The sequence below is a fragment of the Ambystoma mexicanum genome, chromosome 14, assembly GCF_040938575.1.
Source record: "Ambystoma mexicanum isolate Mex_15411 chromosome 14, UKY_AmexF1_1, whole genome shotgun sequence".
Taxonomy (NCBI): Eukaryota; Metazoa; Chordata; class Amphibia; order Caudata; family Ambystomatidae; genus Ambystoma; species Ambystoma mexicanum.
In genome coordinates this window covers 437,027,023-437,039,882 of record NC_090940.1, presented here as the reverse complement: position 1 = coordinate 437,039,882, position 12,860 = coordinate 437,027,023, and the positions used below count along the sequence as shown (strand labels likewise).

Sequence of the window (12,860 nt, the reverse complement as noted above, 5' to 3'; positions counted from 1 at the left end):
GGGCAGACAAGCCACACAGTGAATAACATGGCAGCAGCAATAGCAGCGGAAAGCGCACTCTGTAGTAACCGGCAAGGGCCACAGGGGAGCAGGAGGGTCCAGTCACCCACCAAGGAAATGGTCCTTCAAGGACGATAACAGCTGGAGGCGTCCCAGCTCGTCTCATCACGGATTTGTAATGGATCAGATAGCATCCACTTTGGGTTGCCTCTCAAAATAGCAAGGAGAGGCCCCAACCTGTAGGCACTAGTGGCAGAAGAATGTTACCAGGGGTTCTGTAAATTCAGGCATGAAATAGCCCAGCAAGAACAGCCAGTCAACCCAGCAAGGAAGGCTGAAAGAGCCCAGCAAGGGATGTCACCAGTTTAGGAGAGCAAGGATGCAAAATAAAGGACCAGGGGTAAAAATGTAAATTTGAAGGTACTAGCCAGGCATAAAAAGTCACTCACCACCTCAGTTCTCCAAATATGAACAGCACACCTTTTTTTTTAACTCACCAAAAGTCAATTATTAATAACCAATGGCTAGTGGCAAGTGCACATATTGAGGCCTTGGATCTTCATGTCTACCTAAGGTAGACTCAGAATTTCATTTTGCTCAAAAAGTACATTTGCCAATATTCTTTCCGCCTTCTCATCCATCCAAGGCTGCAGAGAGACATCACAGATGAAACCCTGTGAGGGCATTACAATTCGATCTGTCCAGAACCAAAGTCTTCAGACTGGATGTTCAGCTATTTATGGGTTTTACTGACCACAAGAAAGGGAAGACTGTGTCGAAAAGAACGGTTTCCCGTTGTGCGCTTTAATGTATCACTTCATACTGTGGATTGGCAGACAGTGAATTACTTGCAGACATTAGAGATGACATGCAGCGACTTAATCCTCTCACCATTCCTTCTGGAAGCACTGTTTCTTCGACTTAATGTTTAAGGAGAGTGCCACTTTAGGGCAATCAGTCCTTCAAAGCATGATGCTCTACTTAAATCGTTCCATAACTGCCTCCTTTGGAAATCAAACCGATTTGGAGTTATTCAGAAGGTGTCTGAGTAGCACGAGATAGAGCCGATGAGTTGAACAACTCTAGCACGCTGCCACCCGGTGTCTGAAAAAGGTTTTCCAATACTGACTGGGTTGAGAGGATATTTCAGAAGATGAGGAATCTGTGGGAAACATTACAGCACCGGCACCGTTGCTAACCGTTCACTGTGGGGAATGTGTCCCCTCTCCCATAGGGAATGGGGATTAACAAATGTACCAGCGCCTGACTTCCCGGCCGCTGGACTTGTAATAGCCCAGTGGCACCGGGAAGTCAGGCGCCAGTAAATTATTACAGATTATTACCACCGGACCCGTAATGAGGCCCTATGTCTCTGTAGTTCAAAGTCACTCATTCTTTCAGTAGCAAATGGTTTGAGATACATGGATCCTCGCTTGCGTAGCATACGCTCTCGAGCATTGTGTAGGAAATTAAACATGCAGACATCAGACCAGCAAATGATTTATCAAAACCCATATTTTTTTTTAAGCAGTTCTATACTATAGAGCTCCGTAACACATACATAAAACAATGTTACAGTGGGGATAAATGGTCTTTAGAATAGACCAAGGTCCCCGGAGTCGTATGCTAAGACTGCTTTGATATGGAGTGTTTTGGCAGAAACCTGAATAAGTGTGGGAAAATGGTAAAAAAGCCGCAAATTATGTGGAAATCGGATGGAATGTTGACTTGATAAAATCTTAATTCATCTCTTTTATGGGAAAGGCGTCTTCTGCGATGTAGCTGAAATTCTGTCTTTTTGTCTACGAGAACGTTTTGGGATTTCCATGATGCTTTTCTACAATACGCAGCTTAGCATTTCCCTGTGGAAAACTGAACTATCTATATTTTAGATCAACATTTAGGTTGCCATTTAGGTAGATTTAGTGTGGATGGGTTTGAAATAGAGGTATTTTTGGTACTTTTCACTTTCTAACAAGGGTGTTTGTGAGCCATTCCTGCACGCACACCACGACTCCCCATCCCCAATGCATCATGCACTACAGTAGGTCCCCTTCTTCCCACACTGTCCCTGCTCTGAGAGAAATCGATGTAATCTAACCAGCCTAAGATCAATACAATATAACCATTGCTGTGTCAATTTTAGTATCAGACACTTTATCCCTTCTATTCTCAGTTGTTAAAATACCAACAGCTCGCCTTGTTTCGAGTACAGCGAGGGTTGGGAAGGAAGAAAGACACCCTAAAGACACATCCTGAAAACGTATTTCATCTCTTTTTGCTTACAACATTTGAATTATGGGAGAGGACCTATAAATGAAATTAAGGTATATTGTAAGAAAAGCTAAAGTACATGTAATTCTGCATTACTTTGTATGGTGCAGCATGTTTGTCAGCAGAGGCGTTGCTAGGGGGGCTAAGGGGGCTATAGCCCTAGTCTTTTGGTTGTAGCCCCAGATAGAATCTCAGGAGCTACAGCCAAAAGGCTAGCTAGCCCCCAGTCCCAACAGTTTCGACATCAGCGTTGCCCTGGGTCTTTTCCAGACCTAGCAACACCCCTGTTTGTCAGATTCCGAAGACGAGAAGTCTCAACCTCAACACAGACATTTTTGTAGCAGGCACTTTCACAGAGGTGGATATTACAAATGCAGGAATAGTCACAGTCACAAGGTCCCCTGTCAGGTTCTCGGGACAGGCAAGGTGGTGACTCAGGGCAGACTACTACCCTTAGTCGGTTGATGTTGGGCCCAGGGGGGGTGTGGTTGCCTTTCCTTGATCGCTGACTTAAGACATGGGACAGTTGCAGAGCCCCAATACCTCTAGAGAGAACATCTAGGGTCATGATCATGCTCCCCTTTGTGGAGAAACTCTGCAGCTCTCTGTAAGTAACCTCGAGCTCCATTGTAGAAAAGGTGTCTTTCCCTTTAAGGTATCCCAGGTTCATCCCTGTTCCTCCAAAACCATCAACGACCACATTGACACCCTCGCTCCGGCCCTTGCTGATTTTTGCAACCACTCGTTTGCCTCAGGATCCTTCCCCTCCCCTGCCCTCTGAAGCACTCCCTTGTGCATCCTCACAACCCACAGCTGAACCTTCCTGTCCGGCTAACTATCGCCCAATTTCCATTACCCCCTTTCTGGGCAAACTCCTGGAAAAGCTGGCCATCTCTCAGCTTAACCTTCATTCAGATTCTGTTGGTTGTCTACATGACCACCAGTCTGGCTTCAGAGCGGTCAGAAGCACGGAAACTGCTCTCCTCAATATCCGTGAAGATCTGTTCTCCAACCTTGATTATAACATTCCCTCTGTCCTCATCCTTCTTGATCTCTCTTCTGCCTTCGACACTGTCAACCACACCATCATGCTCAACCGTCTCCGTGATAACCTGGGTATCACTGATCAGGCTCTGGCCTGGCTGACCTCTTTCCTCTCTGATCGACTCTCCCAGGTCCAACTGGGGTCTTTCCTATCATCTATCTTCCTCACCACCTGCGGGGTTCCCCAGGGGTCTAACCTCTCACCCTGGCTTTTCAACCAATACCTGGCAACTCTCGCTCACTGCATTGCCATTTTCTGCTCAAATTTCCAGTGCTACGCTGATGACACTCAACTCATTTTCCGGCTGCCCTCGGCCACCTCCTCTCTCTCTCTCATCTCTGACTGCCTAACTGCCATTCAAGATTGGTGTGCCGCCAATGATCTTTGTCTGAATGCCAGCAAGATGGAGATCCTCCTCATAGGCACACCATCTCCATCCTTTTCCCTCACCCTCTGGCCGGCTTCCCTTGGCCCTCCTCCTACCCCTACCTGCGAAGCTAAGAACCTTGGGGTCAACTTTGACTCCACACTTTCCTTCTCGCCCCATATCTCTGACATCTCTAAAAAGTCAAACTTCCTACTGCACCTCCTCAGAGGTATTCTTCCTTCCCTTTCCTTCCCTCAGAAGCTCACTGTCTCCCAAGCTCTGGTTGTCTCTAGGTTGCACTATTGTAACAGCCTCTTTCTAAATCTACCTGCCTCTACAACTTATCCAGAACAGGACTGCAAGACTTGTCCTTGGCCTCAAGCCCTGGGATCTTATCTCTCCAGCTCTGAAATCTCTCCATTGGCTGCCAGTGGATGCAAGGATTAAATTCAAAACCCTCTGCATTGTCCACAAGGCTTTCTGGGGCCTGGGTCCAAAATACCTTCAGCTATCTCTCCGCAAATACCTCCCCTCTCGAACTCTTCGCTCCTCTACCTCTAACTCCCTCCGGGTCAATCGTTTTTCAAGGAAACGAGCTGGGGTACATCTCTATCTTCGGTTGGGGCCTCCCTCTGGAACAGCCTCCCTGCCACTCTAAAACTTGAGGAGAACCAACAGTTCCGGAAGCACCTCAAAACCTTCCTCTTTGCTTCTGCCTTTGCTCCCCTTCTCCCCTGCTGATCTGCCCTCTCTTGGCACTGTGCCCGTGGCCACCCTCTGTCCCCTGGGCCCAGGTACCTGCTCACCCTGCCACCTTCCTGCACTGCCTCCTGGCCACCCCTTGCACTGGGGACTGTATCTGTACCCATACAGCCTCCCCCCTTTTTTTTCTTCTTTTTCTGCACTTATTCACACTTACCCAGTCTCCTGCCTTAAACACAACACTTGTCACTTGCTGGCTGCACTACCATAGTTTGACTACATTTTCTATTTATTTTAATTTTTTATTTATTTGCGCTCCTCGGCTCCGCACCTTCCACTCTCCCCCTTCCATGCACTTTTTCCCTTTTCCCTTTCCCATGCACTTGCGCGTTCTCAATGTCACTGGGCTTAGTAAGATCGTTTTTATGTTGTGCTGTTTTCTCCCCTGTTCCCCTCCCTTGCCTAGTCGTGCTCTGAAACACTTGTGTACGAGCGCGATACAAATAAAATATATCATATCATAAATATTTCCATTCCCTAGACACAGTTGGCATGGTTCATAACGTTTTCCGGAACATCAGGGAAGGAATTAAAACAATTAAAGGGGACATTCAATTAGTCCGGAATACCTGCAAATACAATGTTGTAACCCCACAGCTTTCTGACTGGGAATTTGGGAATTGTATCTGTGGTCAAACAAAGTTACCAAGGCATTGACCCTCAGCAGTGTGGAGTGTCCCAAGCCCACAACTTATTCAGTAAACTGGAGTATGTAAAAGCCTGCTCTGTGTATTTCCAATATTGCATTCACGCAAACAGTGCAGGGACAATCCATACAGGGCAAGTAGAGAGATTACTGTCTTCAAAGATAGTGGATAGGCCAGTTATAGGTTTAGCGCCACCCCCCCCCCCCCCGACCCCCTCAAAATCCCCCCAGGAGCACTTGGGCAAAACACCCATCACATCCCTCAACCATTTAAAAGCTACAAGTGCAAATCCTTTTTTGAAAGACCCACCCACTCAGGGGGATGAGAGAGCAGACTATAAAAGCACCTAGCTCCATTCAGGTAGTGTGGCTTGCAACAGACTTGTGTTTGGGGATGGCTGCCGACTGGTGGCAAGAGCAAGAGGCTGGGGAGGCAGAGGAGACTCGAGACATTGAAAGAGCGGCGAGCAGGAGAAGATGTTGAGATCAGGCTTTGAGTGGACATAACAAGTTGGTGGAAATTGCAGTGAAGGAGGAGGTGGTAGCATCAGGAATGGGGTAGCACCAGATGGCAAGCGTATAAAGGAGATGCTGGGAGTTAAGAAGGAGAAGGAAGATGTGGCAACCTCCAGGGCTAAGCGTGAACAGAAGGATGTGGCAGGAGTTAAGAAGGTGAAGAAGGAGATGGTAACATCAGAAGGTCCGTTTTGGCAGACAGTTGGCAGGTAGGAAGATGCTGGAGGGGGGATGGTAACAGCAGAGAAGGAGAAAGGGTTCAATCAGGCAGTGAGTGTTAAGGGTGTGATGTAGGTGGTAACATGAAGGAAGGCAGGTCCAGGAGGATGAAGGGACTACATGACCCAAACATGCAAAGGAAGAGTTAGGAGAAAGGATGCAGGAGGAAGTGGCAACATCTATAGGCTGGGAGATGCTTCAAAGTGGCAAGGTTAGGAGAAGAGTGCATAGAAGGTGGAAGGAGGTGGGAAGGTGGCACAGAGTTCAGGAATGCAACATCAGGTATAGGAAGATGCACCCCAGTTAAAATACCGTCCCGGGAGAAGGATGGAAAGAGAAGACGAGCAGGAGGTGAAGGAGAGAGTGAGGAAGGCAATGGCCTGGATAGCAAGGACAAGAGGTTTCCCGCAGGCCCCGTCAGCCCTTGACAGTTAAAGATGGTGGGAGGAAGAATGGAATGTGGAGATGGAGGTTATGAAGATGAGTCAAGGGAACGCTCTGGCAGACGCCACAATCCCAAATAAAGTGGCAAAATTAAAGTACTACGTCTTGACATCTTTCTTGATGCTGCTTTGTGGAGATCTACAGAGTGACTAGCTATCTGCATATATGTCCCAGACACACTGCTTCTGGCACATGCTCGTTTTGTATTGAAGATTTAATTGGCAGTGTTCGGTCCTCCTTTCTCTTGTCTTCTCTCATGGCCTTGCTTTTGACACTTTGGTACTTTTCCTTTTGTCTGAAGACTGAAAGAGCTTTAGAAGGTGTAGGAACTGTGTGGACCACATAGGGATACTGGCATGGAAGGGTTGCGTTTGCACTGATTCTTAGGCCGGATATGCCAGAATTTTTTGGAAAGGTTGTGTTTGGAATCTTATTATGAAGTGAGGTTGATGTTGCAATCTCTTGAAAACTGGCAAGCATATTTTACTTGTGCGTAATATTCTCCTCTCTCTTACAGCTTTAACCAGTTGTGCCTCCCGACCTACGACTCATATGAAGAAGTCCACAAGATGCTGAAGCTTGCCATCAGTGAGGGGTGTGAAGGTTTCGGCATGCTTTGACACCACCCACAACTATGGTGGCGCAGGCTATGGAGCATCGGGTGTGCTCCCCATTGATATTCTGTCACGCACCATACCATTATCCAGGACAGCACAACTTATGGGACATTATGTGCAGAACATGGTTCTAGAGTAATGCTCAGCTGTATCTTCAGTAGACTGTGGGCTAGCCTTGCATGGCTTTTCCCTCCTCTGCCGTGTATCCAGTCTCATCCTTCTCAATGTGAACTGAATTAGGGCTTGCTTTGCGGGACGTAAGCATTAAAAGGCCTTGTAGTAGTCAGTCTGAGCCTTTGGGACCATGAGTTCTAGCAGGACACCAGTAGTCCACATTCAAGTATCTCACAGCAAAACAGCTAGCCTGCAAACAAGAGGAGGCAGTGTGCCACACACACAGGCCCAGCAGGGAACTGCCATGGAAAAAGCAGCCACACAGGGCACTAGGGTAGGCATACCGGGCAATTATAGAATGCCTGGTGTAGCAATTGTCGTGTGCTTCTTCTGAAGGTTATTGACCATGAGCAGATGCACACTCAGGAATGCATTCTGTCATAACAAAGTAGGTGCCATGTGTGACTGTCCAGAAGCACACACAGTTCTCCTCTTTAGTAATTTATGAAGTGGCAGTAGTCAGCTGTACAGACAGGGCTGCTGTTGCCAATGATGATGTGATGCGAGTTCTGCATGTGTCTCCTCTCACAGTTAATGATGTCAGATTGTTCAGCTCCTCACAGAGCCGTCCTCAGTCATGGTGCAATACTCCTCGGCCGCACAAAAAGCTTCCCTTAGTGGTTATGTGGGACTGTTCTTCTTCACACACAATGCTACTCTTGACAATCATAGTGTAATGTGGGCGTTTCCTTGCAAATGTAGGCACCCCACATCGATGATAGGATTCTATGTTATGGCTGTTGCATACAGGTCTGTTCCCTTGCATCGTGATGCTGCAATGTTGGAGTAATCAACTACAAACACAGATGATTGTGTGAACTGTTTGATGTATTCCGCATAGATGGCGTGATGTAGCTGTTTGTGGCATGTAGTGCTTCTCTGACTCATGATGATGTAATGTGAACATCTGCAGATTACAATTGAAGTGTGGCATAGAGCTGCATGCACTGATCGATCTTTCACACAGTGCGTGAAATCCTTGTGCTTAAGGGGTAAATGTGCTTGTAAGTCTTGCTATGGTGATGGTGTGATGTGACAGTGAAAGCTGTACATACTCTCAGCTGTGTCTCTGCACTGCTGTTGAGATAGTACTGTAAGAGTTAGTGCACACAGCAGCTCCCCATGGTGATATGTGAATGTTGTGATGGTACTGTGATGGTGTGGCGCATCAGTCTATAGAGTCAAATCTGTCCTGGTAAAGTGTGATGGCCTACACAGAAAAAAAGAAACTTGGTACTGCAAGGATGTGTGTCTGTGAATGGAGTAGGCTCATTATGTGGTGTGGGTGTCTGCACACGCAGAGCTGCTCTATGTGGTACAGTGTGCTTGTGTTAATTTCCACAGAACTGCTACAACAGCAACAAACACTTTATTTCAGAATCGCAGCACATTCCATAACATTAAAAAAAACAGCAATAAACAGCAATAAACAAAACAATGAAATCCTAAAATCAATAAAAAAATCAACATTTTACCTGAATGCAAAAGACATAATGTCCACATTAAATCCCACACATGTTTCAATGTAACATAAAATTTCATTGATATTTAACCCACCCAACAACTTGACTTTTATCCCGACCTCATATACTATATAACTTTAGAAGTAATCAAAAAACTTCAGATGGAACTTCCCCTTACAAGCTCAGTATAACTTTATTTCTCAGTTTTCAAGCTCACCACACAAAATGTTTAATAGAGCAGATGCACTCCAGACCAGGGAAGGAAAACTATTAGCATCTGCTTACAGCATGCACCCCATCTCATTGAACAGGGACTTCCAGGGGCGGGTCACAATCATAAGGGCAATACATAGACCATGATCTCCAAAAAAGTGTTTGTCATACATACACACAAGGGAGACTTGCCAGACCCCTTCAAATCTAGATGATGTTGCCAGCTGAAGGGTACCCACCCCGGGTGCATGAATTGTAGTCTCCTTGCCTTGGTTGGAATACTCGACCCGAAGTCCTCTCTACCTGGAGTGAACCTTTTCCCCCATAAACCCTGCCCATAGGGATAAGAGCCATACAATAATGCCAGGAAGCCTAAGTACCTCCATGTTCCCTTTAACCATCTTTTGGGGCTGCTCCTGCATATGTGAGACTTCCAACAAGCACAACCCTTCCAATATAGGCCTAAACCAGGGAAGACCGAAGGCCTGCCCAGAGGCGTATTGCCCTTAATTGTTCCCAGGGATTCAGCCATAGGCTGACCCAATGCTCTAGGAGCTTTAAGCTGGCAATCCCATCGGCTGAGGGAATACCCAATTCCATTTTCTTAAGTGGGAGCATTTTCAATGGGGATCACAAGAAATTACTCTCAGCCACCACCAGCCTGGGACAAAGTACATTTACCCACGGTTTTGCACCGTATAAGGCCGCGGACACTATCTTTCCTCAATAGTCCTCTAAGGGGACATCAATGGCTCTGGCTGCAAAACACGTTTTAAAGCCGTGTAATCTGTGCCCTGTTAGAGAATGTATAAAACAGGTTGCCCCCATGGGGCTTAAAGATATAGTGCACACATTTTTGCTATGTGGGGTACTATGATGGCGTGTGGGGTCACTCTCACTGAAAGTTATATCCTCAGAGTGGGCTGCGAGTGCCTAGAATATGTTACGTTTAGGATGAACATGTATCCAATACAGAAGGTTTGCTTATAAACCAGACACAATAGATGCATAAGACTGCCCCTAGTGGTATTCCTTTGGTATAGTTTATCAATGTCTGTGACTGCCTTCATGGCGTGTGAATTACTGTTCTCCGATGGATGCTCTAGGGTACTGTAATGGGGTGTGCTGGCAATCTTTGCAGGGTATGACCTCATGGTGGTGGGGTACTCTGTGTGTGCCAGTGGAGGCAACCTCCTCATGCTGGAATGAATTGCTGCCCCACCCGGAAGCATAGTGTTTTGTTACTGTATACACGACTGCCCTGCTAAATAAATATGCATTGCCCCGCTTCTCACAGCAGTGATATGATGCTAAAATGAACAGTCAGTGGCACAGAGCTACTGCGCTTGGCACATTCTATGATCCGTTTTGCTTCCAGGGACCCCCTGCGGTGCCTCCAGAGTCTGTAACACTTCATTGGCTGGTTGTACTCACAGGGTTGTCACTGTCTCTGATGCTGTGTTGTTAGAGTGAATGGGTGCACGCATTGCGCTGTCATGCTTGGCATGCTGCTGGCATCGCCTGCAGGGCTCCTCTGCTGTTTGCACTGCTGGGATAATGTTGGAACGTTAGATGGCCCTCACAGTGAGGATGTGCCCCGTGACAGTCTGATTTGAGAGTAATCGGGCGCTGTGCTTTGAACCCTTGTGGAATGACCTTGAAGCAAAGGGTGACATTCGGTGGACTGCTTTGGGCCATGGTGGTGTGATAGTGAAGTGAGCGATTGCTCCCAGAGGACTGTCCTATACCCTAATAATAATGCATGACGAAGAAGGGGGGAGTTGAACACAGCAGGCTTCTCATTCCACTAATGGAAGGTTGTCAAAAAACATGTTGCTTTTACAGGACGGCTGGACTGTGCACACTGATGGCGTGATGTGGTGGTTATTGAGTGATCGTGCAGGGCGGATCTGCTTTTCTTACACACACACTGGTCTTGTTGACTCTATAGTAAGATGTTCTGTCCCTTCTTGGTGGGCATTCATAATTCCAGGTAACATTATATTGCAGGCGCTGACTGTTTGCAACTGACCTGTGTAACAGGGTGTCTCTTGAGAAAACGATTACATTTCTGCTGAAGGATTGGCCACTTGTAAACTGTGTTCATGGCCCCACTGTGGCATCTGTACACGAAAGTCCAAAGTCACAGCAAACTCGCGGGTCCGCACAACTGTGAATGATGTGCTCTGCATAGGATTGTTTCTGGCCGTGCACCCTCTCTCATCAACCGCTACAACTCTTCCCTTGGCGTTCCTGGCCACTGTGTGCTAGAAAGCCCAGAGCTCCAGCTTTATCCGTCCCATCCCGTAATACCCCATGAGGGTCTCTGCTCCTTCTGCTCCAGCAATGTATGTTCTCCCCCTCCCACCCAAGAGCTCTTGCTTCAGCACTGAATGTGTTTGTAACCTCCACCCCCTAATCAGTCACCTAATCTTACCATCATCCCAAGACGTCCTGGTCCTTGAAAGCACAACCTGATCTCCCATTCCCTTCCCAAAGCTTCTGCTCTGGCACCAGACCTCCTCCATGTCTGCACCACCTGCCTCCATCCTCTCGACCTGCTATTGCTTCTCCGCCATTGCCTCTTGCCTGTGATTGCTGGACGCAATCTGAGAGGTTTCCAGAGTTGTCTCTTGCATCTAGTGACATCCCCAAGGAAGCAGAACATGCCGTTTTGTGTGCATCATCTGTCGTATATTAGTCCTGTACAGCTGCTGACTCCTGGTTTGTTAGTACCGCTGCCCGCTACATGAGTGCTACACATTGTGTTGCACCTGGTACGTTAGTGAGGCACACGAGTGAATGAATATGTGTGAGACACCTGGTGTATTAGTGCTGCACAGTTATGCAATATGTGGTACCTTAGAAATGTGAGTCTGTATGGCACATTGTAGGTTCATGACACACACCTACTTCATTAGATTGCACACCAATGTCAAACCGGGTACTGTTGGCATCAGCATTTATGTGATAAGTGGTGCATTATTGCTGCACACCAATGTGATCTACCTTCTAAATGAATGTTGTGCACCTGTCTGACGCCTTGTTTATTGCAGCTGTCCACCAGCACTACACACTTGCGTGAATCCCATAGGACATTGGTCCACAGGTGATGGACACATGGACCTGCTACAGATATCCCATATGAACAATAGTGAGTCCCCTGGGATCCTTCGGTAATCTTGGTTGGCCAAGCTGCCCCTGTAACACCATAATGCCCATGTGTACACCCTGGATGAAGAAAGGACTTCCAATGGCTGTCCCCTGAATTTCCTGCAGCTGTGCTTCCTGCAACCCTGTGGTCTCCACTGGCTGATAACTCATGCACATCTTCATGCCCATACCAGTGGTATCCGAGTCAAGTGCTTGATGTGGGTTTAGACTGCATGCCATTATGCTTATCACTTTTCGAGCACCCCTTCACCTTGGCTTCACAAACCTAGCCTTATGCATGGCACCCTTCCCGAGAGCTTTTACAGTGATGAGAATATTGCAGTTTTAGTACATTTAGAAGGTCCATGTCACATTTGCCGCAGAGAACTCTTCACCTTCCCTGATCCCAAAAGTGTCCACACTTTATAGGTACAAAGGAGGCCAAACCCGAGAGTGCAGTAGAGGGCCCCTACAGAATCAAAATGTCCCTATGCTGTCGAGGCACAGACTGTGGGCATGTTGCCTGGCCCCTATTGAAAGATCCCTTTCTCACCAACTATACCCTCCTGAGTCTAGCAACCAAGGACCAGGACTAGGGCACAGAGATCAAAAAGTACATATCCATGGCAACCATGATTTATCTGATGATGTAAACAGTTTATAAAAATAAAATGCAAATCGTTTTATTGAAACTTTTTGGGGACAATTATTTGTTTTTCCAGGATGTTAATGTAACCGATGTGATGGTCCTAGACACCAGTGACTCTGTTGATGCAATAATGACACTGGTGGAATGGGTTTAAGAGCAGTGCACACTGAATGTGTACAGGCCTTCACAATCACAGGACCTTCTGCATCTCATGGGCCTCTGTGGGTAGAGTAGTAGAGCACTGAATGTGTACAGGCCTTCACAATCGCAGGACCTTCTGCATCTCATGGGCCTCTGTGGGTAGAGCACTGAATGTGT

At 47.1% G+C, this 12,860-nt stretch overlaps 1 protein-coding gene across 3 annotated transcripts in view; it reads left to right on the top strand.

Annotated features, from left to right (window-relative positions):
- Nucleotides 1-12,585, top strand: part of AREL1 (apoptosis resistant E3 ubiquitin protein ligase 1) — a 1,423,594-nt gene extending 1,411,009 nt beyond the window's left edge. For all 3 annotated transcript variants that reach the window (XM_069637637.1, XM_069637638.1, XM_069637636.1), the window contains one exon: nt 6,791-12,585. In XM_069637637.1, coding sequence (XP_069493738.1) covers nt 6,791-6,893 — 103 coding nt within the window. In that variant the 3' untranslated portion in view covers nt 6,894-12,585. The remainder of the gene's footprint in view (nt 1-6,790) is intronic.
- The last annotated feature ends 275 nt before the right edge of the window (nt 12,586-12,860 follow it).